The sequence below is a fragment of the Uloborus diversus genome, chromosome 1 (genome assembly GCF_026930045.1).
Source record: "Uloborus diversus isolate 005 chromosome 1, Udiv.v.3.1, whole genome shotgun sequence".
Taxonomy (NCBI): domain Eukaryota; kingdom Metazoa; phylum Arthropoda; class Arachnida; order Araneae; family Uloboridae; genus Uloborus; species Uloborus diversus.
The window spans coordinates 159,973,258-160,000,378 of NC_072731.1; the positions used below are offsets into that span (position 1 = coordinate 159,973,258).

Here is a 27,121-nt window from a genome sequence, read left to right on the forward strand (position 1 = left end):
GATTTCATTATTTCGATAAGCCCTCGTCGTAACTTTTCCTTTTGACTATTCTCGTATTTAATATTGAATTATCTAAATGCAAGAAGATGACTTATACTTTCTTTTTTCTTTTTGATCAAAACATCAAAATCATTAAACGTGATGTATACTGCGAATATTAGCTATTATGAAGTTAAGAAAATGCTATCAGTCAAAATATGCAATGAACATAATTCTGAAATATTTTTCCTGTTTGAGAATATAGTTTTACTTTCTGAACCTTATCAGGAACTTGGATGAGCTCAGTTTTTCCTTCTGGGCTGCTTTATTTGGATCCAATTTAATGGTCACTTCCTAATTTTCAACGCGAAACGAAGTCGAGTAACCGTGTTCATATTAAATTGAATTTTACTCATGACGTCAAGAAGATGAAATGAGCCAATGGGGCATAAGAATGAGATCGATAAATCAAATGAGTCAAAATCCAAAATGTTGCTTCAACAAAACATTTAAATATCCTCTTTCATTAATTTTAAAATGAAATTTGCTTTAGTTGCTAATTGCTGTCTTTATATGCTTACCATTTTTGCAGCAACGGAAATTTAAAAGATGTATAAATATTATTTTATTTTTTCTGCGAAATGAAGCAAAATTTTTGAAATCGAAATGAATCGGCTGTCTTCCTTTTTCATGAACTGTAGCAGAAATGTGAAATTGTTATTTATTTGATATGTTATGTAAAATATGCATTCTCATTTAATGGTAAGAAACAGTGGATCAAATGCTGAACAAACTGTAAATTCAGATTTTTTGTTGTTGAAAGTGGACTCTTGTTTTAAGAAGAACGACGTGGCAACATATAATTACAGAATAACATTGATAACTTGATCAAAAGATAATAAATTATCTAGCAATTAACTGCATTGAAATATTTAGAAAAAAATACATTTAAAAAGTATTCTAAGAGTATAATTGTTTCTCGTAAAATGTGATGCTCTGACTTTTTTACTTATTTATTTGTTTATTTTTTAAGAATTGAATAGTTATTCATAAAATTTATCCTTCTGCTATAGTCAATATTTATTTTGTGATTTTTATTTTGTGACAATATACATGACATTAAAACTACGTAACTTTTTTGTCACATTATCTTTTCTCAAAAGCTTATTCATTAAATGCATGGATTATATAATTAATAATTAACTAGAATTTTTGAATTTTGTAATACTATTTCTAAGATTGATGTGGTACAAAGCTTGTGCATCGAGCACAAAGCTTGAAATTTCTTTATTATTAACATAAAAACTGAGAAATCTTAATGCTAGAAAATATGTTGGTAAAAATACCTTAAACTAATCAGTAGTATTTTACTATAATTTTAATGATATATTTTTTCCTTTTATTCATAACATATGTGTCGCACTCTGGAATTTAACAACGTATTGAATGACAAGCAGTTATAAATTGCTTCAAAATATGGTTCAAAACTTGTTTTAAATAAAAGAAATATGGTAATTTATTTCTTTTTCCTCGCGAATCCAATTAAATACTCTATGCTGTGATTTATTTCAATAAAAATAATTGCTGTTCAGGTAGTTCACGTTCAGGCAGTAAAAATAAATGCCGTTTTCTCTAAATTAAGATAGTCTCGCAGTTATTGGTCATAACTTTTGACTTAAATTTTCTTATGAGGTAGGAGTATTTTAATCGATAGAAACAAGAGTCCACTTATAATTACGTTTTATGTAAAATATTTAGTAATGTATTTAATTAGAAAATAAAAATTGTTGTATAACTTCTTGTTATTTTCCTTTCCAATGCATTTCCTGTTCAATTAAAAATAATACATTCTAAATTCTTTAGCTGCGGGAAATTTTCAAAGTTTTCTTCCGTTATCTTTTTATTTTTCACATTTTTGTTTCTGCAATTTGGACTCTTGTTCCTATCTTTTATTAATATAAAAGATGTATAATCAAGAAAATATAGACTGGTGCATGCAGAGGTGTTATAAATAAGGGCAGATCTTTATTTTCAAACTTAATTTTTAACTGTTGAAAGGAGATTTTTTATTTCAGATATTTTGCTGACATTCCCAATTCAATGAATAAAAACATCTCGTAAGTTGCGAAATCAAAAACGCTGTTCAAAAATTTGAAAAAAAAAAAGAAAACCTTCAAAATCCTTTAGTCTGCTTTGAAAACCGGGTGTTCGTGAGTGAATGTGCGTAAGGTCAGAGTGCAAAATAAGGGGTGGGGGCACAAAAGGGATCTGAATTTAAAAATTTAATTTTCTCGAAAATAGGCTGTACATATAGTTTTATTGAGAAATATTTGATGAGACTCAATTATTATATTACAGACTTTTTTTACGGTAATTAATGAGTATAAGCAAAAATTATCCCATGAAAAGATCAACAATGTTTTTAATGGTGGAAATATAAGTGAAGGTTTTGCGTTGTGCAAACTCAAGTTTTTGCAAAATCAGAGAGCCGTCTCTTTCAAAATAGTTATTGCAAAATTTTGTCATATTTGAGTTTTAGTATTTTTACTCTTGGAAAAATCTGCTTAAACTAAACTTCACATCTCTCCCACCGGCTGAAGGGGGGAGTTAATTATTTTACATGAAATTGAGACTCTTAGTGTCAAAGAGTAAGAATTGGGCAACAAGTAGTGCGACGTCACACATGCAATACAACGTGGCATATGAAAAGAGGAGGGGAGGGGGTAAGATGAAGTATGACACTTGGTGATAAAGGGACAAAGAAGAGTTGAAAAGGTTCAAAAATTTTGAAATAATAATGTTCCTTTTTTTATGTGGAGAGTCATTTAGATCATTATCTTTTTTCTTCTATTTACGTAAGTTACTAGAAGACTACTTAAAATACACCGCAGCTCTTCCTCTCACCGCCAGTAACTTACTACTAAATACTAGAAGACTAGTTTACTAGTGAACAGCAACTCCACAAAGAGTTTAGGAGTTAAAGTGCTCGAGCTCAGTAGCACCCTCGAGTCATTGCCTCTGCCATGTTACTATTTATTCTTTACTAATAATAAAGCTGAAAGTCTATCTGTCTGGATCTCTCTTTGTCTGTGGATCTCTGTTTGTCAAGATCTCTGTGTCGCACATAGCGCCTAGACAGTTCGGCTGATTTTCATGAAATTTAGTTAGTTGAAATTTAGAAAGTTAGTTTGCAGCATGAGGATGTGCACCTCGAAGCGATTTTTCGAAAATTTGATTTTGTTCTTTTTCTATTCCAATTTTAAGAAACTTTTACCGAGCAAATTATCACAACGTGGACTAGTAAATTACGAAATTATCATAACGTGGAACCGTAACATTGGCAAGCAAATGAATATAGAAAATCGGCGAAAAATTCATCATCCATTATTTGTAAATATACAGGCGAACCAAATGACCTTTTTATTCTCTACTACGGGCAAAGCCGTGCAGGTACCACTAGTCACAAAATAAAACGGATCGGCTTAAATGTTTTCAAATAATGTGCCTAAAGAAAAGATTCATTTATAAGTATCCTTAGTTAAGGGGAAATAATTTTCTAAAAAGCACCAAATATTTATGTAACATATTGTACAATTTAAGAAAGCTGTCTTAGGTGATAGTTGCAGACATAAGAAGTGTTACATATAACTCTTAATAACTCTTTAATCTTTAATATTCTCAGATGATTTATTTCAAACTAAAATTTTGCAGTTTAATGTTAGATTTACTTAAACTTTGAGCGGTTTTGAAACGAAAATACGCATTTGAAGATTTTATCTATTTACTTTTTTTTTTCATTTCTTGTACTATTTTTTTTTTACCTTTTTTTTTTAATTTATTTTTTGTTTATTTATTTATTTATGAATTTGTGTATATCCCGTTTTAACAAGGCAACATTTTGAGGAGAAATTTTAAAAATCGTTCCATTCGAACGGCTGTGCGCACTTTCAGACTAACTAATGTTCTTGGCATTTTTTCATTTAATTACTAGGAGTAAGCCCACCCGCTCCAGTTCATACCTTTGACACAAGTTGAAGGAAAGGCACTAATCATTTTAAACACTCCTTTTTTGAACACGAAGTTTTTCCCCACAAGCTTTGTTGGAAATTTATTTTCAAGGAAATTAAAAAGAGAATTAATGAAATGCCTTGTATAATTTGCTTTTATGAAACTACGCACTTTTAAAATTTTGAACTTAAAGTATGCCAAAAAAAAGGGCCAAAAAAAGAAAAAAAAAAGATTTTCATTTCAATAAAATTCATTATGATAGCGCATTAAGAACACAAAATCTTTTAGCATTCATTAGCGCATCAACTAATGATGTTCCGGTTCAATGTTTTTTTGAATGAAATGCAAAACATTTTGAACACCTGCATATGTTTGATAAATTAATGCAGGAATGTTGTATTATAACACCAACAGATTTTTCTCTGACTATTTATGGGATTTTATTAGTAAAGTACCTGAGGGTGTTATGACCTACTTAAAGTTTAACGATTATTGCAGTCACTCCTTTTGGTGAAACTAAAAACTCTTTCGCAAAACTTTTTTTCGACGAATTATCTGGCAAACGAAAAAAGAAAAAATATCAGTACAAAAACTCTTTTCAGAAAACATGAAATTTTCTAAATACGTATCTTTAAGCCATATCGCCAGCTATAGTAGGTGATCTAGTCCTTATGCTTGCAGACTAAAATTTGCAAATGTCAGGCAACATAAAAAAAACGGATATGGTAATGAGTAACATCTATTTAAGAAATTATAAACTCATTGGCAAATGCGATTAAGAAATCTGGCAAAAATGAAAATTTGCATTTGAAAACACACACAATCCTCTTCTTGTAGCACACACCTAATTCCATAACAAATAATTTTAAATAAAAACAAACATCACCAATCAATGCTACTCAAAACATTTATGCGGAAACCAATAACGAATTGAATCAACTGATTAATTTGAACAGATTGTAATTATAAACTTAGCAGGCAGCAAAAAGCAAAAAAAAAAAAAAAACATGTCTCACAACCAAAAACAAAGAAAATGACTACAATTTTCCTAAGAAGGAGTCTAACATCTGGAGGTTGACGAAGAATGATCAAAAATTGTAGTTTTTGGCTTTTTATCGTGACAATATTTTGTTTTTATTTCCTAGAAGGGATCTTGAACTTCAAAATAAAAAGTAATTCTTTAATTATTTCAAACCCAATATTTATTATTAAGCATTACAAACACTCGAAAAACCCGCTTTGCCCGACCAGGGTCCTGAAGCAGGTAAGCTGTTCGGGTAAAGTGGGTAAGCTTAACTAATTGTGATTTAGTACATTTGTCAGTCAAATATAAAGTAATAAATGATTAAACCAATTGACTAGCTAAATGCATTACAAAAAAAAATAATAATAATGAAGCTTTATTTATCGGAGTTTTAATTAAAAATCTAAATCAGCACATTTGTTTATATAACATAAAGAAATAGCTGACTAAATCAATAGACTTGCTACTGAGTTGACCATTATAAAAATAACTTTTTAAAGGTGCACTTACCCTATTTAAATAGAAAATCTAAGTCAGTACATTTGCCAACAAAATATATAGAAAGCTGGTATACCCGCTTTGCTCTACCCACTTTGCCCGGTAGCACGTTTTTTATTTCAATAATTATAACCATAAATTATCAAAAAAAAAAGACGGAATGACCATTGTAGTTTATAGGTGGGTGGTGTCAGAATAACGTTATATTGCTGAAAATAAAAATATTAAGCTGCTCTTTGACTAATCACAAGTTACATACCTTCAGTATTTTTAGAAATGTGTCATTTTTTGTATTTTAAGCCTGGTTACATCATGCTGCTTCATGGCTGCTTCACTGGAACTGATTGAAACTCGGGGGGTATTCGGGTAAACACGACATATGTATGCATTGCCGCTTGTACACCATGCATCGGCATACGAGGGCCTAACCGCTTTGGGCGACACACCCGTTTTGAGCCACCCTCCCCTTCGGCGGATTTGGCAAAATCAAATGCCAATGCCTTGGTGAAACGTGCTCCGTATCACCAACCGGGCCATAACATCCACAGGTGCCTTATTACGCTTATTCGAGACTCAACACATCAACGATACTTTTCTTTTTGTTTTGGCTCTCCCACTTTTCCTTAGGGGCAATCCATTAAGGATATCACACTTTTTTTTAGCTGTTTGACCCCCTTCTCCCTTCTGTCACAAAGTGTCACACTTCACCGTACCCCCTCTCCCTCCTTTGTCCTATGTCACGCTTTTTCACAAACATACGTAAGTTTGTGAACTTTACACTTCTTGTTACCTCCTCCCTCTTTATTATCACTAACTCGCAATTCACGACCCCCCCCCCCCCCCGCATCTCAATGCGTGATATCACTTGTAGACATCAACCCCTTACAATTTGCTTTACAGTCTCCTTAGTTCGTAATAAAACATTATTGCATATGAGACTCTCAGAAGCAAAGTGACAACTAGAAGTTCCGCCCAGAATTAAACGAGCCTACTTTCCCGTATATCAATCGACTTTCTAGTATCTGATCAAAATTCTCAAAAAAAAATCGCAAATTATTTATACCATATTTTTTCAAATATTTTAAGCCAATTTCTAGAAATGAAATATGCTTCGCTCATCTAAAGAATTAGATGCGTAAAAAATAAATAAACTAACAAATAAAGTAGCAGCATCTTTTAAACCAAGCAGCAAATACATTTTATTCCATTAAAATAATCTTTAGCCGCTTTCAAAAAGAAAAAAAATAATAATTAAAATTAATAAGCTCATTAAAATCATTATATCAAAGAAAAATCATTTGTTTTTCCCCTGTTTTAAAAAATAACTTTAAAAATGAATTAATGTAATTTCAGAAATAAATAAAAACAATAAAATGTCATTTTATAGATATGATTTTCATTGTCGAAAAATAATCGTCTGCGCATATTTTTAAGCATAAATATAAAAGGCTCCGAATTTCTCCGCCGAAAACTGAATACATAAATTACAACTTTAGAGTGAAAATAAAAACAAATCATATTAACAATAATTATTTCACAGTAAAAACTATGGCTGCGGATTCCGAGTCAGTCTCATTTTGGGACAAGAGAGTCACGTATTTAATTCAAAGACTCGGAGTTGGAATCAGTCATTTCACAATGTCCGCAACGCTGCCAATGTTTGTGGTGTCGGAGTCGGACGTACTTTGGGATAAAGGAGTCGGAGTCAAATTTCCAAGAGTAAAAGTCAGTCAATTTCCTCCGTGTATAAATTTTTTCCAAAGTTACGAAGTCAGAGTCGACGTCGGGGAGTCGGAGTCCGACTAATTTTCGAACCCAAGAGTCGAAGTCAGGTGCCCAAAATTTTCGGAGTCGGAGTCCGGAGTTTGTCGTCAAGAGCTATTTCCAATAAAATTTATTTGAAGTAAATCTGCCTTCAATTTCGGAATCTACATTGACTTTCAGTTTCCCCGTAGGCGCCAATGCTAGGGGATTTGAACTGTTCAAAATTGAAAGGAAAATTGTTCAAATCAAAAAGATATTTTATATACAGTGGCTCCCAAAGGTGTTCGTACACCTACGACTTTCAATAAAATAGGCCCTTATCCATTGGTTTGAACTAATATTTCGGAATAGGTATTTTATCATAAGATCTATGATCTATTTTTAACAAAACTACATGAAACTTTTTGATAAAACATTAAAACTTAATTTTTTAAAAATCAAAAACCAAAAAGTGCCGGAACTTTTATCTCACAAAAGTCTTCGTATACTTTGAAAAAATGTCAAAAAATTAGTAAATAATCTAACTTTTTACTAAGTTATTATTTAGTAGGATATCATGCAGTAACAACAACAGCTTTTAAACGTCTGGGAATTGATTTCATTGTTTTTTCTTTCTCTTTTTTTTTTTTTGTGCAATTTTTGAGTAAGTGTTCAGCCGCACTACGAGTCTTACTGTTTCTAGTTCTCTTTTCGTTTCAATGGTGTATTTTCGTAATCTAGTCACCAGATATCTCCAAATATGTTCCATTAAGTTTAAATCTGGCGATTGAGGAGATATTTATAAGCTTCAAGACAAATTTTGAGGCACCAAACGCGAACGTGTGCTTCTTATCGTTATCTTGATAAAAAAAAAAACAAAGTTGTTTCCGATTACCAAATTTTGGGGTAATAGTTTTAAATTGCTTTTTAAAATATTTAAATGAACAGCATAATTCACTATTTCATCAAAAAATTCCAAATTTCCAAGTCCTGATGCTGAGATGCACCGTCACACAAGAACACCTTCACCGTCCTGATTAACCGATCAAATTAAGTTCTTAAGATTAAATTCCTCATTTTTTTCTTTCATTTACAATATTATACAACAATTTAATCCAAAATGTTGAAATTATTTTCGTCTATAAGTAAGACGTTGTTCCAAAACGTTTTGAGCTTATTTATCATTGATTTTACGACGGAAAGTGTAAGCTTACTGTTTTTCGCCCGAACAAAAAAATTTCTGCTGGAAGAGGTCCTATTTAATCCAGCTAATCAGAGAACTTGGGCAACAATTTTAGGTAAAACTTAAACGTAAAATGTTTCATTCAATTCTGCAGAAACTTTTTCAGTTCTGAAATGTGTATTTTTCACATTTTTTTTAACTGTAAACCTCCGATCACGCTTTGCTAACTTTGCCAATTGACCTTTTCTTACCTTGTTTTCGATCCGATTCTTGTCTTTAAAGCATTTTATCAAGCCCTTCACTATAGAATGGTATAAATTAATCAATTTGGAGACATTTCAAACCAATTTACGGCTACTGTGAGGGGAAAAATCAAATTTCGCATTTTGTTTGCTGTTTTTTACACATACCTGACATTTAAAAATAATAAGCAGATTATTAGGGAATAAATACACAAAAAAATAAAGGCAAATGACTTATAAGGGTCAACACAATGCAAAAATATTGAAAAAAACGGCATATGATAATTTTAATCATGAATTTATTCGAAAATATTTGAGTGTACGATGACTTTTGTGGCGTATTTTTTCTCAGTCTCTTCCTTTTTTGACAAATTTAAAAAATAAAATTTGGCAATATTCTGAAAAAAACTACTGGGTTTTATTCAGAATGGCATAGGAATGGTGTGAAAAAAAAATTGGACTTCATATTCGAATTCCGTTTTGCGTTATTTTGGTTTTACTTCAAAATTTCAAGGTGTACGAACACGTTTGGGAGCCACTGTACATGTTTTTCATCAAAAGGGCAATTCCATGGTGTCGAACGTAAAAAATGAAGAAAATTTTCTCAGTTTTAATTCCATTTACGAAAGATAAACTGATCTAAAATGATTAAGTTTATTTACAAGATACTTACTACATCCCACTGAATTAAAAATCATATTAGTTTTTCAAAATGGATCAATAAAGTATAAATTAAAAAAATTTAAAGAGTTAGTGTCGGACGTAAACTCACAAATAGTAAAGTTGAAGGTTCACTTAAAAGTTATTAAAACTCTGTGAATTGGCTGACATTTTAATTTTAAAAACAACTTAATTCTTAAGTATACTTATGATTGAAGCATATTTCACAGTTTTTTCAAATGATATTATAAAGAACAAAATTATTTTAAAAATATTTTTACCTTGGTGTCGGACGTAAATTTTCGGTGTCAGACGTAAAATGTTCATATTGGACGTAAACTATTGCTCTTAAATACATAACAATGATTACAGTTATAAATATGTAAATTATTGTTTACATATACTGAAACAAAATTTACCAAGTAAATTCAGCAGTAGGGTGGGTTGGGGGAAGTGGGTCACTGGGGTAGGTGGGTCACTCCCCTAAAACTAAAATATGCATATGGTTTTTACACTTTTTTACATTGATCATGTCATGGTTAATCAGAGTGATTGGTTTTGCATATATTTGGGTTTTGTGGAATTTTTTTCTATATCAGAGGCTCTTCGTCAAAAAAAATCTGAAAAATATTTTTTGGCGAGTTTAAGCAGCATTTTTCAAAGAAGTGTTTTCCTGTTAGCTTTTATTATTTTTTTATGATCAGTAAACCTTCGTGTACAGTTAAACTTAAAGTGTTTACTGCAACCAGAATTTTTGCATAAAATATTATTAATAACTGTTTGAGAGTTGGGGTACCACTTACCCCGTAAAGTTTCGCTGTAAGATGTCCTCACACTATGGGATAAGTGGTTCCCCCCATAACAGTGAGGATTTGAAAATCAAAAACTACTTTGATGAAATATTTGTATTAGTGAAATACGAGAAATTTATGATGACTTAGTAGGAATTGATAGTTCAGCTACAAAAACTGCTAAAGCTGCTGATTAGTTGTTTGAAACTTACATGCAAGAAAACCATTAAGATTTTTAAGTAGGTCTAATGTTGAAAGTTGATGATACTAATTTAAAAATACTGTTGAATTTGCAAGAACGAACAGAGATAGTGACTTTTTATTGGCATGGTGCAGATGATGTTGGAATAATTACTAAGGATGAAGTGATAATGGTTCTTCCTTGGCTAACTTTACATAGACGCAGTCATTTAGGGTTTCCAAATTCTTTTTCAACTTACAGTTTAGGCTAATTGGCCAAAATTGATCTTAATCAACTGTATTACATTCATTTGACAAACCTTTATAAGTAAAAGTAAAATATATACCAATAGGTTTTCAATAAATTTCACAAATGATTTTTTTTTTTTTTAATTTTCCGTGATATAGATTTAAGAGACAGTAAATATCTGATAAATGGATGCATTTTCAAAAAAGTAATTCACACTAAAAATTTACATACTTTATCATGTAAGATTCATTTATCCCTTTTACAGATATGATTCAATAACTTTAAATAAAAGGGGGAATCTCCTAGATAAAATAAGACAATAAGCTTAAATTTTTTGTTTCAAAACTTTTATATAAGGTTTCAAAATCGAACTGTTCTCAAAAAGGGTCCCACTTACCCCAATCAACCCTATATGTATATACAGTAACTTCACTAAGTTGTTTTTTATGAATGTTTCACTTTAACTTTGAAATTTAAGGCGAAAAAAACAGGAGAAACAAAGTTGAAAACATAATGCTGTTTAAGGAGTGTAACAGTGTCGGATGTAAAAAATTTTTACGTCCAACACCTAGATTTTAATAAAAAATATTCACTTGTTACGAAATTAAATAGGTTACATCAATGAGATATAAAATCTCACTTTGTACACAAAAATACATGAATTTATCTTTAAAATTATTGCCTCAGCATAATTAATTGCGTATTTTGGTGTCGGACGCAAAACACTGAATGTACCCCAGAGGAATTCTTTTACAAATCAAAAGGAATTATATTTTTACAAACTTTTGCATTATCACCAGCAATACATTGTATATTTAAATGGTTATTCATCTTAATTCATAATATTAGTATGTATTTTTTTGGAAAAAAAACAGAATTTCTTTGAGAGTCACCAAATATGGTTAGAAAATACACAAGATATTGACCTTAGTTTAACCTCCTGTAACTTATTTATAACTGAAGTCATCAAATTTTAGACAGGCCATTTCAAAATATGCAACTCTTTACCTTTAAAATGATATCTCATTTGTTTAGAAATTTTAATTTTGAAAATTTGCCCATCTGTTTGACCTTATCATGGAATTGCCCAAAAGCTGTTTTCTACAAAGTTTGTTTGAAGCAAATTCGCCTCTATGTTCGAGATTGCCTTGAATTTCCCCGTAGGCGCTAATGTTAAGTTTTTTTTTAACTGCTCAAAATTGAACGAAAAATTGTTCAAATCAAAAAATGATGGGAATGAGGTGTCCTCGCCGAGATCTTTCTAACAAAAAAAAAAAGTTTGTTCGAATTGGACTATTCAGTCAAAAGTTATTAGAGGGTGGACAGACAGACAGACAGACATTTTCCCCTATCTCAATACCCAACATTCCAATTTTTAATTTTTCGGTATTTATTTATTTTATTTATTTTTGACTTTTTTTTCACTATATTTTCAAGATGCATTAAGCATTCTTTCATAATTTTTTCTTCGTTTTCCGACTTTTACTGGGAAAGTAGAACAAATATGAAAAATTGGAGATAACTAGTGCAAATGACACGTGAAACACCCGTCTGTTATGCATCAACAAGATGCTGCTAGTAGCACAGACAATACCCAATGTGGTTTGGAACTTTAGCCTGAAAACTTCCGTTTGATTCGAATTTTCCCTCAATATTACTCAAAATCTTTTCTGTCACTTACATCCTTCTATCTGCGTCGTATGAACTATTTTTCAACTTTTATCAAGATGTGTATTCCATGTAGATAATTTTTTCGACGGTGGTGACGACAGGGATTTATTTGACGAACCAGAGCCCGGAAACACTCCTGATTATTCTGATCCTAGTCCTGAGCCCCCTCCAGAAGAACCTGAAGAACAACCGGAAGAGCCACAGCAGAGTACTTCAATTTATCCTATTCTTTTCGACCGACAGAACAGGGATAGCAGATATCTTGCAAGTGTTCTAGGAGATGCTCTAATTAAAGGTTTAAGTCAAGTTGCTCAACGAAGGCCCAAAGATCCTATTGGATACTTAGCAACGTATCTCTACCAGTACGCTGCGAGAAATAGCACTGCCATTTCACAAACTCCAACATCCCAGGAAGATGAAATGGTACGTGTGTGATCAAATAAAGTTCTTACATTTTTGTGAAAGATTTTCCTTGTAGTAATTCATAAAAGAATCAGTAAATTTAATGTGGAAATCACGTATAGTCATTTCTCGATAACTGGAAGTCCTAAAGGAACCGCATAAAACGATTATGGGAAGTTCTCACAAACTTCTCAACAGTTTGGAATTCAATGAAAACTTCAGGATACAGGGATGTTAGAGTTATAAGGCTTCGAGTTATCGAGAATTGATTGTATTTCTTATTCAGAACAAAACTTTGTAGGAATTTAGAAGAAAAATAATTAAATTGTGTGTGTGTAATTTGCAAGGAAGAATTTTGTCAGTACGAGCAACAAAGAGAGAAAACGGTGAGAAAAACTGAAGATTTGTAATCTTGGTGAAAGTTTGCTCTCAAAAATCCTTAAATAATCACATAAATACTTTTTGTTAATGTCAGAACAAAGCTCACAGTCAGCAAAATAAGCGTGTAAAATCGATTTCAAAAATGATCAATGGTTGTTTTTGAAGTCAGTCGAACTTCAAAAAAATTTTAGATTGATTCCCCTCCCTGATAATGTGACAATAAATATGACTCAAACTTTTGACTAAAATATGTTTTAGTTTAAGATATTTTCCTCACTATTACAGACTTTAGTTCTATCTCTGAAAGTAACGAGAGAGAATGAAGTATAAAATTTGCTGTCGCAGCAATAAAGCTTCTAGTTCGTACATATTTCTTTGAATTTTTCCCCCAGAATTTATGTTTGAATCTGTAAAATTTTACTTGGGATGTTTTTACGATAAATCTTAAGTGTTATGTGTGTAGTGTACTCTTTAGAACATTTTACTCTTTTATACATTTTGATTTAATTTGAAACTTCAGTTTAGATATTATAAACATTGATTCTTTGCTAGTGCTTTTTCTTTTTGAAATTTAGTGATTCAAAGCGTTTCTCCTCTTTTAGTCACTCTAACGGATCACTGAATGCTTTGAAATAAATTATTTGTGTAAACACCATTTAGGGAAAACTAACCAACACTTTTTGATTCAATCTGTATACGTTTTAGGCACCATAAAATCTTTTGCATGGCTGACAACACCATTAAACCTGCTTGTAATAGTTTCTTTATTTACATTAAACTTTTATAGGACTTTTTCTAGTAATGTTACGTTAAAAAAAAATTCAAAATGAGGCTGGTTTAGAAAAATAAGTTTCTTTAGTTCATTTTTATGTGAGTTTAGGCCCGCACCTTCGTGTGGGGAAGGGGGAGTAGACTTCTAGAATTTCAAAACTGTTGTGTTCATGGCAAAGTATACTTCCCTCAGTCTTTGATAGGTACCATGTAATCCAGTCAAACTCTTCTGAAAGTACAATACTTTCTGTACTTCGTTTATGAAAGTAAAAGAGTGTAAAGAGCTTGATTCTGAATTGATATTTCATACATAAATGATATAGACGTTATTTTCAATAGTATCAAACCGAAAAAATAGAAGAAATAGAAATTGAAGAGCCTAAAGAAAGTGAGAGTCACACATCCCCAGTAAAAGCTGAAGCCACCGATATTTTCACCGACAGTAATCAAGATTCTCAAGGCTGCAGGTACAACTAACACATTTCCTTGAAAAATTTAAACGCATTTCCTTGCAAATATTTTTTAAATGTCATTAATCCATTCATGTGATCACATTTTTTTTTTCTTTTGAATAATCGGATATCTGCAGAGGATGTTGGGGGTTATGGATTACTATTCAAAATCACATTTACTATATCTCTCTGTCATGAGTTAAAATATTTCCAAGAGATTGTAAATATTTGAAACTTCCTTTCGGGAACTTTTACACAAAGTATTAAACAAATGTATACAAAACACCATTTACAGATTGGTGTGTAGGAATCAATCCTTATTTTACCTGGTTATTTAAAAGATGAGGACTATTATTAAAGGTGGAGCCCTTCCATTTCAGATCAAGCAGGGCCTGTCACAGTGGCGGATGGAACCGGCGGACAGCCGGGCAAATGCCCGGTGGGCCGCCTCTGTTTGGGCCGCATTGACTTTTACAATTGAATAGTACAAGAAAAAAAAAAAAAAACATGATTTTTTTTTCCTTCTTAAAAAAAACTATTTAAATATCTATGGAAATTTCACAATATTCCGGCCGATATCTAAACATTTTGGGCCCCCCTGCAACAAAATCTGTTAGACCTCTCCCCAGATGCCAGCAGTGAAAATTTGCAACCTTAATAAGTCTTAGTGGTAGGGTTTTTTTTTTTTTTTTTTTTTTTTCAATTTCTTGTTCCTTTGGCCTTTTAAGGACGCGGGCCACGACCCCCACTCCCCGCGCACTGCGGGGTATGCGGGTACGCAGATCCGGGCCTGATATCTGGTGCATTTCTAAGCGACTTACAAGAAAATCGCTGCGAGAAAAGTAATGGTTGTAAAATTTAAAAAAAAAAAGAAAGAAAGAAAGAACTCTACAAACTTACGCTGTGAGTAAGCTGTTTCAAGGTGTGTCGGTAAATTCATCAGTCGGTGCGATAACTTTGTTGCATAACTGTCCAGGACCTTCTATGACCCTAACAGCTGCCTCTAGTTTGTAGGGGACAATGGACACGTAAAGGCAGTGCCGTCGCCAGGGGAGGCTGCCGAACCGAGGCTACAAATTTTTATTTAGTGATGTAAAAAAAAACGTTCCCAGTATTTAAAAAAAATAAATAGTAATAATAAAATAGCAAATGGAATTCCAGTGGCAAAAAGTATTTCTTTTTCAGCAAAATTTTAAAAGAAAATTCAACCTTTGAATATGAAACAATTAAACCTTTTAATATTTAAGAACTAGAAAGTCGCCCGTCGAGGTATGAAGGGTGAAAATTGCTTTTACGCTTTCTTCAAGACTACAAACCCGAAACCATTTCTACCCCCCCCCCCCCCCAGAGTGAATATCATACTTACGGTTAGGTTCAGATTGTCAATACTTATATCTTGTAATTACTTGCTCTTAAACTAGAATCTGAAACTATTCTCTAACTCTGTTTTTGAGATACGTCTGAAATAAATAAACGACCGCTTTACTCATACATACGTAGTATGTATGAAATGAGTGGTCAAATGTAAAAACGTTACAAGTGTAAAAAACGTAGATGGTATTCTTTTGATTTAGCGACTTGCCTTAAGTCCATTAGATATCGGCTGATGTTAACACAGGGCTAATGTTTCCATGAGGGCTTGACATGTCGTCCACCTGAAGCCCTTCGAGAATCTACTCCGCAGAAGTTCCTCACCTTATCCGTTTTCCTCTACTTGTATGTGATTCCTATATGTTCCCATACATGTATGATAACCTATACATGTATGTTCTTAGAACTTGAATTTCAACAATTTTCTGGGGGATCACTTCCTAATTCTCCTCCGCAAGAATCGTCTGAATTTTCACTTTACACGTTCATTAAAATTATACACCGTTAACACGCGATCGGGGAAAATCTCCAAATTCTCCCTCCCGCAAACATCGGCCAAGATCATCTAAAAATAGTCTAACAATACGTTTTTATAACTGTAATTTTAAAAATTTCCGGGGGAGCACCCCTGCCCCCGGAACCCGCCATCATCTGCACGAATATTACACTTTTTACTATGCAAGTGTTCGTAATATTAATTCCTTTTCTCCACATTCGTAAACGCAATTCTCCTAATATGAGTCCTCCTAAAACTTCCTAAAACCTCCTAAAACTGGAAGCTGTATCCACTCTCCCTTTTACATTTGAAAAAAAGGGGGGGGGCATCTTCTCTTCAAGGAGCAATTCTTAAGGGGCCGGCTGGCTAGTAAATGCCAGGGCCGATTCATGCTGTCCTATCCGCCACTGGCTTGTCACATGACCATCTCCGATTTTTTTGAAAAAATTACAGTAGTTAAAACTTGGAGACATATGAAATATCCCAAAAGAACTTTGCAAGAAAATTTTTTTTTCTTCAGTTACAGTCTACTAAAATTCTGCACAAAATCCGCCATTTTGGAAAAAAACCAGCAAAACACTCCATTTGAAATGGACACTATTTCAAAAGTATTTAACCTATTTGAATACTTTTTTCTAAAAATAAATAAGGACCCATATATCCCCTAGACATCATTTTTGAAAATTTAGTTAGGTTTTTGATAAGGAAAAAAAATATTTTTCTGGCGAAAAAACTGCATTTTTACTGATTTTATGATTTTTTTCCTCCATGTAAAAAAAGTTTTTTTTAATAAACAGAGATGGCAGTCTAAATTCCTTATATGATAGTTTCATATCATATTTTATTATAATCCTTAGATGCATACAGTCTTGGAAATAAAATTTGAAATTTTGAAAATTTTCAAAAATTAGCGATATTTGAAATGAGATTACTCAAAAAACCCATTTTTTTAAATCTAAAAATTGGCTCATTTGAACCCCATCTAATGCTTAACAAGTGGATATACACTGCATCTTGTATTTTTTCCCATAAAATGTTTTACGATTTTTTGAAAGTGACCTTGTCGCCCATGGCATGCATGTAAAATAAAAATTCTGATTATATTAATGCCTAATAGCTACGATAATGATGTACTTTAACAGTAACAGCTAAAATCTATCCTTTTTCTTGTTTCAATATTAGTTTATTTTGGCTCCAAAGCTGTGCATCCACCGTTACTTTAATATGCCGCAACGAATCACTTCTTTTCTCTTTCAATTACAACGTGCAACTCAATTACATGACAGGGGAAACCATCAAAGGGAAGAACAGTACAATGCATTTTAAACGATTAATTTTAATATCGTGCTTTGGTTGTCACTGGTGAATGTTGTCCCAGAATATTTGGATCCTGCCTCGTATGATTACTTTTATACATAAGTATAGGTATACTAAATTCAAAACGCATAACTCATCTATAGTTTAAGAATTTAAAAAGCCCACCTGTTTTCTGAGAAAAGTAATCAATTGAAATCGTTGTAAGTTACCAACCAGATCATCAGAGGAAGCTATTACAGCCAGGGATCCAATTTCTAACAAAAGACGTGCAAAAGCCCTACAGTCTTCAGAGTTTATTCTAATGCTTAAGTGGCCTGAATTCGATCAAAAATACAAAAATTTGAGTGAAAAAAATAAGGAAGTATGGGAGCTCCGCTCCCATAACAGTTAGGCGCTGATCAGCAGAAAAATATATTTTTCTAGCGAAGTCAGATGGTCACCAAAGGCTCTTCTATAACTACACACAGAATCATACAAAAAGACGAATTGACTGGGTCATCAAAAGCGGTTTGTTACAAGTATATTATTAAAAGTCAGTAAGATTTTAGTTGTTGAGGATAAAAGGCAAATTTAGACCTTTTTTGGTAGCGTTAGGAGAAAAGATAGAGTTCGAAGACTCTCTTAAGTCAGCTTTTAGAAATTGAAGTTCCAAAAATGCAATTTTAGTCGATTTTCAGAAGTGTTACGTAGAGAGGCCTATGGGCATTCCACCGGATATTTTTTGAAATTAGGCTTGAAAACACGATTGCAGCTCATTGTTTGTAACTTAGAGATTTTCAGAAACTAAAGTTCCGAAAATGCAATTACAGGCCACGTTTGGTCCCACTAAGGAAAGAAATAATTTGAAGTACAGCTTCTTCTCGCTCTCTTTGGCTTTTCTTTATAAAAACATTTACAAGTTAGATTTTAGAAATGTTTCAAGTTTTTCTCTTTACGTTTTTAATTGTTGAAATACAACAAATCTCTAGATAAAGTTTTGTTTTACTTCCAATTTTACCTTTGAATAATAAACTACTAGTGTACTAGTGTGACTTTTCATTAGTCTTTAAATCTCTCTCTTTCTCTTTTATATTTTCTTCTGTTAGAAACATATTCCTACGAGCCATGTGTTTTTCTCTTCTTTCCTGTGATTTTCGATTGATTTCTACATCGTACTAAATGCTTTTAAAATGTTTGAAACCTACATTTCGGCCATCTTTAGTAAAATGTTGCCATCGGCCATTTGAAACAAAAGATAATCAGCCATCGGCCGACTTTGAACAATCGGCCAACAATCGGCATCGGCCCATCGGCCAAAAATTGCCATCGGTTCAGCCCTAGAAACTCATGCGTACAACTATAACTAGATCTTATCCGAACGTGTTTCTAAAGTTTCATTATAATCCGATAAATATTGGGGTACATGGAACATTTTAAGTTCATGTTTTTAGGTAAATAGTGACAGCAGTGTATACGTGCTGCAAAATGTAAGCTAAGGTGTGTGATCACGAATGCACAAAACAAAACTAACCCATAATTCATTAAATAATGCATGGAATGAAAACAATCTCTTTGCTTTGAATACAGTTGCTGATATAATATTTAAAAAAGAAGCTTAAAAAATGTTTTGATTTTTTGCTCAATTTTCAGCATTTTTAGTGTCCACTGTATATACGCTTACTGTAGATGCGCTTTCAAAAAAAAAATCAGTTTCTAATTGCTCAAAAGTTAAATATTTATTACTTTTAAATAGCGCAACGAAATTAGATGTTCTGGAAGAAGACCCAGAAGAATATGAAGATGACGATGATGAACTATCTTTGGAGTTTGAAGACCATACAAAAATGAAAGTACGTTTTTAAGCCATCATTTGTTTGTACAGTCAAATATTAAGATTAATTTTATTTTTGTAATATTGTTTTATTTTAGCGAAATTCCGGAAGTATATTTATGCATTTTGCAGACTTTACAGAAGAAAGCTGTATTTAACTAAAATATAAGCTACAATAAATATGAAAACTAACGTAGCTATAAATACAGACGCTTTTTACTCATTTCCCTTAATTTGCAGTTTTAGCAAAGCTTAATTCATAGCTCGCTTTCGGTGACAATAGCACCACAAAAAAAACTGGGGTGAACTTATAGACCCTCATCAAAATTCACATAGTAAAGGAGATCAGTAATTTTCATTACAAATTTTATGTTTTTTATTTATTTTATTTATTTATTTACTTATTTTTGAAGGCAAAAATCGCAAAACATAGCGGGCACTTTTTACCCCGGCAATGGAATATTGTCCCTATTTGCCACATAACCCATTTAATACATACCTCTCTCCTCTAATGTCTTCAGAGAACATTCCATCACTAAAATTGCATCGTTAAACTTGGGAGGGGTACCAAATTTACAGGCTGTGCCCTCTTTACCACATGTTCATCTACATGTCTATGTGTGTATTTCTTACCGTGGATACAATTCTGAAAAATTGTGGGAAACATTGATTGAAAGAAACCAATACTAAACGAAGCCATAGAGAAACATAATTTTTCGTTCATGTTCTCTTCCTTTGTTTGCACCACTATGCTGAGGCATAAAATCCTGCCTCTAAAACTTCTTGCTTGATCACGTTCTTCCCCCATTAAAATTAATGAACACAGGTTGGAAGGACTATTTGTGTCATGTATGTCTTTATAGTATTTTCACTGTCTGATACAGGATGAATCGGGCCAAACAGTCCTGCATTTTGCCTCGACACGTGTGCACCCTGATGGAAGTTTCTATGGGCTCCTTAGCCATGCTGAAGTGCTATTGGCTGAACGAGACGCCCTATATAGAACTTGCCGGGACATGGCAGAAGAAACGGGACAAGAAGAGAACATCGCCACAATCGACAGATACGTTTTCGATGCTTACTTGCAAGAAAGATCGTCCTTCATCCACATGCTGATGCATGAAGGCTATGACCATCTGATTCATATCAATGATACCTCGAGGAGAGATGTCGGTACAGTATTGCAACAGCAAAGACTCCGTACGGCGTTATCACTCCTAAGAGAAGTGACAGATTTTGTGGTCAGTAATCCTTTCTTTGTTGTCACCCATATCGTAAAAGATGGATTGATTAACATCTCGGTTTTTTTTGGGGGGGGGGGGAGGTTAGTCTCTATGAAATGAATATTTTGAAAAATCAAGCAGTTAATAGCTACCAGAATGATATTATGTACGGGAGCCTAGTTTGAAGGAAACAAAAAATGCATCTGGAGGGTGTTTGACAATGGGTTATTTGATACAAAGAGCGCACCTTCGTATCACATAATTCAATTATTCTCCCTTTTTTGCCCTAATAATTAATAACAATATTAATAAAATACACTTATTATAATTTTAAAACTCGACTGTTAGCTAATAATCAAATAAATATTGTAGCACTGTATTTGAAATCGAATAGGTTTGGTTGGGGTAAGTGGGATCCATTTTTAAAGCAGTTCGTTTTTGAAGCCTCGTGAAAAGGTTTTGAAACAAAAAAACTTTAACTTTTTAATTTATTTTATCTTGAACATTATTAATAAATAAAAGTTCGTCATTATTTTTTTTAATAATGCTTTAAATTTTCTTTATTATATTTTTTTAGAAATCAGATGGTGTCCCACTTACCCCATAATAAGTGGCATGTGGGCAACTCCCATTTTATTCAAACTTAAATCAAGCATTTCTTAAAAAAGGGTAAAGGAGTCTTACTTGATAAAGTATGTTAACGCTCCCCTTCGCCCATCAAACCACCATATATAGTCAATTCATTAGTACAATCAAAATTTGAAACTGAAACTATTTGGGATAGCTGAAGCTGGTTATTAAATGAAAATGTGAATAATTTCGTAAACAAAATTAGATATTCCTACACATTTTGAACATATTCTAATTGGAACACATAAAATCAAAGAGCTAAATGCAAGCAAATTTGGAATTATCGAGGATATAGGTGAGGTTTGCAAGCTGACATGTTATACCAATCAATTTTACAACATCAATAGGAGAATTACCACTGTTTCCTCGTGACAAGTTTTTGAATATTAGTTTGTAACTTCTGAAAACGCACCTCTGGTTGCTTTTAAAGTCAATCCTTGTCCTCGATTTTGGCTTTATGGCTGATAATGCTGAAAATACAGTTTCACGCGAATATATGGATGAAAGCTGCACCAAATACTTCAAAAAGAGAGATAATGACGAAAATATTTACATTTGATCTCAAAATTGAGTAAATTATCGTTTTTACTTTATTTTTGAAAAAATTCACTTCTTCCTTGAAACACTTCTGCACCCCCCCCCCCCCTCCCCGAAATTAAGAATCCCTGCTCATCTGATGGAATACGTCAAAATCCTCAAGTGGTAATGGTTATCGGCAGATAGTGGTGCTACATGAAAGAATGGATGCACTATTAAAACTGCGGGATGCATATGTCACCATTTAGGGTTCAACGTTGTAGAACCAGCGCCCCTCCTCCCTCCCTTAGGAATTTCGTTTTTTTAAAAGTGCTATTTGGTTCCGTATGGTGCCCTATAGCACTTCTAAGGTTAACGGGGTGCCGCTGGTGCTACAACGTTGCACCCTAAAAAGTGCCATATGAGCTCGTAGTTTTAAGTGTACCAGCCCCTTTGGAGTGCACTAAGTTCATAAATGGCAAGGAGCTAGTACGCAGCCAAGAACCAATAAAAAATAAACAGACTAGGGTTGGAAAATCTTCATTCAAGAAACTCTGCGTCGTAAACCAGCAAATATTTTTAAAAACTTGTGTTATACATATTCGAATCTATTTCTAACAATATTTATAAGTTCTTAACTATTTACCTTTGTATGCCTCATTGTTTTCCTTTTTGTTTCACAGAAAAGGCGAGAGGAACTTCATGGTTGTATTCGGAACCGTTTCCTGGAAGGAGTTTGTCGTTTAATTAAATCAGATAGTACTTTAGTGACGGCCAAAGGAACAAGGGCTCGCTGTGCTCTTCATGTTGCAGTTCTGTTCGAACACATTGGAGTCATCAATGCCTTAGTAAGAGCAAACTCTTCGGCAGTCCACGTTGCTGATAATGTAAGAAAAATGTATCTAATTATCTTTAAACCCTTCTTTACATTAGAATCAAAAAGTTATAAATTATACGCAAATGTGAGTACATTTTCTTTCCCTTTTGACATACACCACTCGTTTTAGGAGATATTGCTCTCTTTTTAAAGAACTAAAATAAATTATCAAAATGTGAAACTTTAAAGTGCATTTCACGCTAGTTTTTGTAAAAACTAGCTGACGCTAGCCGTTACCCTCGATAAGAATGCGTTAAATTAAATGTATGCAAATGTACATTTCGCAAACAATCAAGATAAGCAGAAAGCTAACCGAACATTCACTTTAAAAAATTAAAATAAAAAAAAACTAATGCGTATTTTTAAAATAATTTGCGGTAAATGGTTTTGAATAAAGAACGTATGCAAGCGATTATGGCCCCAGGTTTCAAGCAGCATACTAGTTAATGGTCTGTTACTAAAGTCAAGTAACTAGTAACATTTAGGGTAATAAGAATGATCTATTTCGCAAAACGTTTTCAAAATTTATCAATGACATTCATTCATTGACATCAAAGTACATTTATGATCAAATTCGTTAAGTTAAGAAGTTTAAAGTTTTTGCGTTGAAGAGTACGAATGTAACTAACGGCTTCATTCACTGGACAAATCCATACCCCATCAGACTCCCGACAAAACCACAAGCTGAGCTTCCGTCTCTTATTTCTCGTTCCCATAATATTTCCGGGTTAGAACTTACAAAGTTCCAAGCTAAAAAAATGCAAAAATCTAAAATAAAAACGTAAGTTATACAAAAACCTTTGTTTATATAATTTTCTTGAGTAAAAAAATAGGCACTTTTATGACATCTTTCTTGAAAATGATAAGATCACTAAGGTGTTAAATAACGTTTCTGTCGGTGCCTCGGATGTCTGACGGAGGATCAAATCGACTAGTAATTAAAGCCATTAGTTAGCCTCAAAAGTTCTTTTCCCCGGACTGACATGACATTGTTAAAATCAACATATCAACTGCACCAACCTGCTCACTCGAGATTGGCCTGAACAGTAATACTATTGAGGATAAAAGTATTTCAAAATGCACGTTCCGTACTCAATCGGGAAATGCAAAACACTGCAGGAAAATCACTGAAATAAAATGTAATCAAAACTCTAATTCGTATCAACATGGGGAAGGAGTTGATACTGCTAACTACTTCCTTATCCGCTGGTATACCAAATAAAATCCATCACACGATGATTCTTAAATATTTTCTATTTTTTCAGCTCGGACGAACGCCCCTTCATTACGCTATGGCGACAGAAAAGGTGGATAAAATTGCCAAAATTTTAGTTAAAGCTGGAGCTTTACGAACCTGTAAAGATGTGGTAAGTCACAGTTAAATTACGTAATTGTTTCAAAATATTTTATCTCTTTTACATTACTATGGAGCTCAGCTCAATGCTCGCTTCGCTCGATAAACTCCCCCACACACAAACTTGGCATGCCGATTACTAACTATTCCGTTGGCGATCGGCTAATTGAGTGGCTAATCAGTTACTAGTTTTCTGATACATCTAAGTTTAAGTTCGACTACATCGATGGCCGAGTTCAATTAGACGGTACAGTGGTGAGAGCCATTCGTAAGAATTTATTATCGAGCTTCATACTAGACAAATGCGTGATGGACATTTCGTGCAATTTCGTATGATGCACAGGTACCCTTCGATTTCATCCGCCGCATCGGGGAAATCGCAGATAGTGATCCTACCATTACTTTAGCGCATTCCTGGAGCTGTATTCCAACAGGACGATACTCGTCTACATGTTGCTAGAAATGGTCAAGACTTCACAGGGGGTCATTTTATATGATGACATTTTATCCAACATTTTACAGAACAGACTGATACAATTGATATTGATAGCGTTGTTAAAGATTTTCCGTTGATGAAAAGTAAAAAATTAATAGTTTATGTTAAGGTTTTTTTTCCAAATATAAACATATGTGTCTATCAGGTAATTTATAATCATATTTTTGTTTCTTTCTCTTACCAATAAAAGGTTTAAAAATTATTAGGGCAATTCTACAAAAAGTGGACCGGACACACCAAAAAGTTTTTTTTTTACATAATATAGAAACAAACTGTATTTTTTGACAAATAAATATCTACAGTTTTCGATTCCAGCATCAATTTTGAGTTTGAAATATTTTTATATCAGATTTCAGGTTTTTTTGATTACATTTAGACGAAGTAAAAAAAAACACATTGTTGGTGAAATAAATGTAAGAGTTATTTTTTTGCTTAATCATCAATTTTTTTTCGGAAAAAACTATCAAATAACATGAACACAGATACTTTACTATGATTATATCTCAATTTTTTTTAATAAAGACTTCTGATAAGTTTTTAACTTCTGCACGCCGTCACACACGTAACGCTCTAATGTCACACACGTAATGCTAATAAAATATTTTTTATTGCTATTGTACGAGCTTTAGGGAAAAAATATTTATTGAACACTTACTTGGTATACTTAGACAAATGCACAAAAAATACTGTTCATTTACTTTTTAAAACTTCACAGGAAACAACAAAACAATATGAGGTGCAGCTTATTTTTAGATTTTCCGAGTCACACACATAACGCCGCATTTAAAATTTTATTTAAAAAAATATAGATAAAAAAAACTGCTACCTAAAAACTTTTACATATGTTCTGTTACTCCAATAGAAACTAATAAGAAATATTTCAAAAATATCATATTGGTTTTTATTGTTTTTTGCAAAGAAATGGTGTCAAAAAGTCACATACGTAACGCTGGAATGGCCCAGTATATAGTTTTTGATCACGTTTAAAATGTTTTGATTTAAGGAAAATATTATCGCTCAAAATGCAATAATTTTTGAAAAATATTTCGATCAACCATATTGTCTGTTTGACGTAAGATTATATTAAAATGTAAAAATTGTTTTGGATAATAAAATCCTGTTTTCGTTCTGTAAAATGTTAAAAATGTCGGGGTTTTTTTTTTTTTTTTTTTGGAGGGGGCGGTGCATTTAGCAGGAGAATGTAAGAGGAGCGGCAAATTTGGTGCCTGCCCCGGGCGGCAGAAACCTACGCTACGCCGCTGATTTCAGCCCAGTAGATGACGCTTTTTCCTTGATTAACCACCAGACATGTCGCTAGCTGAAGCTGTCTGAGATTTTGTTGGTCGGAAACTTGGTCCTGACGCTCGTCTAGCAGCCAGTGATGAACTTTAGGACGGAATAGAAACAGTACAAAATGTTACTTTCTGAAATGCACATTCAAAAGCCGCTTGGATGTTTCATTCTATGCTACGACATAATTGAAGAAGCTCATATTGATACTCCAAAGAAAGCGTTCTGTTTCTGAGAGTGATGCAATGTGTGGTCATCCTAATGAGTCAAGCTAAAATTCAGGGATTTGGGGAGAAAAACATAATGCTCAGATTGATTATCATGGAACTTCTTTTACGTCATGCGACACCTCATTGTTGTTCTAAAGCTTATTGATAAAAGGTAGCATTGGCGAGAAAAGTAATGCGCACGTTCAGTGCGCATCATCCAAAAAAAAAAAAAAATTGTCGCGTGAAGATAAAGAACAGTATCTGCAAATTTTTCTTTTTTATTATATATTGTATAGTTTTGTTGTACAAGTTTGTTTATTTGGTTTCCGCTGAAAATAAAGCACGAAAAAACGTCGAATTCCAACATTTTTAAATTGTTAGAAGGGAATACAAAACACGTTCCTTTTCAAATATCTTAAAAAGTCATTTCTGCAGACACTGCCCTTAACCTTCCCATCACAGTATTATTGAAAAAGGTTCAGGAAACCTTAATATGTACGCTACACATATTCAGCACACTAGCACACTACGTAAAATTTGTAATCAATTACTTTTCCCTCTTTTGTATTGTAATTCCCCCTTTCCAAATTGATAAATAATCGATGAATAGTAAAAAAAATAAATAACGAAAATTAGAAAGTTAAATGATGATCCTTGAAAAAATAAATTTTTATTTAGCAATTAGATTTTTGTAAGATCTTTTTTTTTTTTTTTCTTTCCAGAGAATGAGAACGCCCAGCTACTTTTTCATCTACAAGGATGAAATTGAAAAATTATATGAAGAGGAATCTCGTCTAGCTTGAATGCTGACTTTGAGCAAAGTATCGTGTACATTAAGCTTACACAAATTTGTATAAATTATTGAAAGTATTTTATTTGTAAATTTGTTTTTATCTTTAAAAAAAAATAAATATTTTCTACTTTGTTGGTCAACTGATGTTTTTTATTTCTTTATCATCAAGGTATCTCAGTTTTATTCCTTATCCAAGCCCGTCATTTAAAGGGGATCGAGAGGAGGAAATTTCCCCTGGCTTATAGAATATAATGCGTTATACATGAGTGTATTTCGGTTTTCCTCTGAGGTTTTTTTTTTTTTTTTTTTTTTTTTTTTTTTTTTTTTTTTTTTTTTTTTTGAGCAATCACGATTGCTTATTGCTTTTACTTGACTGTTTTTGGCGTCCTATCATTTTATTTTCCCACCGCCACCTTCGGCAGTATCACCGTCGAACGGCTCCTCACGATGCTGCTCCTATAGCGAAAGCCGTCTCCAGGTTGCATCCATGTCCCACACACACGC

The 27,121-nt window shown here is 32.9% G+C and overlaps 1 protein-coding gene across 1 annotated transcript in view; it reads left to right on the forward strand.

Moving 5' to 3' along the window:
• The window catches only part of LOC129216572 (poly [ADP-ribose] polymerase tankyrase-2-like), an 87,897-nt gene extending 61,238 nt beyond the window's left edge, over positions 1 to 26,659 (forward strand). Inside the window, exons 18-24 of the mRNA XM_054850790.1 lie at positions 12,303 to 12,652; positions 14,123 to 14,250; positions 19,152 to 19,248; positions 20,114 to 20,470; positions 22,282 to 22,485; positions 23,741 to 23,842; positions 26,547 to 26,659. Of these exons, the coding sequence (XP_054706765.1) occupies positions 12,303 to 12,652; positions 14,123 to 14,250; positions 19,152 to 19,248; positions 20,114 to 20,470; positions 22,282 to 22,485; positions 23,741 to 23,842; positions 26,547 to 26,627 (1,319 nt within the window). The 3' untranslated portion in view covers positions 26,628 to 26,659. The remainder of the gene's footprint in view (positions 1 to 12,302; positions 12,653 to 14,122; positions 14,251 to 19,151; positions 19,249 to 20,113; positions 20,471 to 22,281; positions 22,486 to 23,740; positions 23,843 to 26,546) is intronic.
• The last annotated feature ends 462 nt before the right edge of the window (positions 26,660 to 27,121 follow it).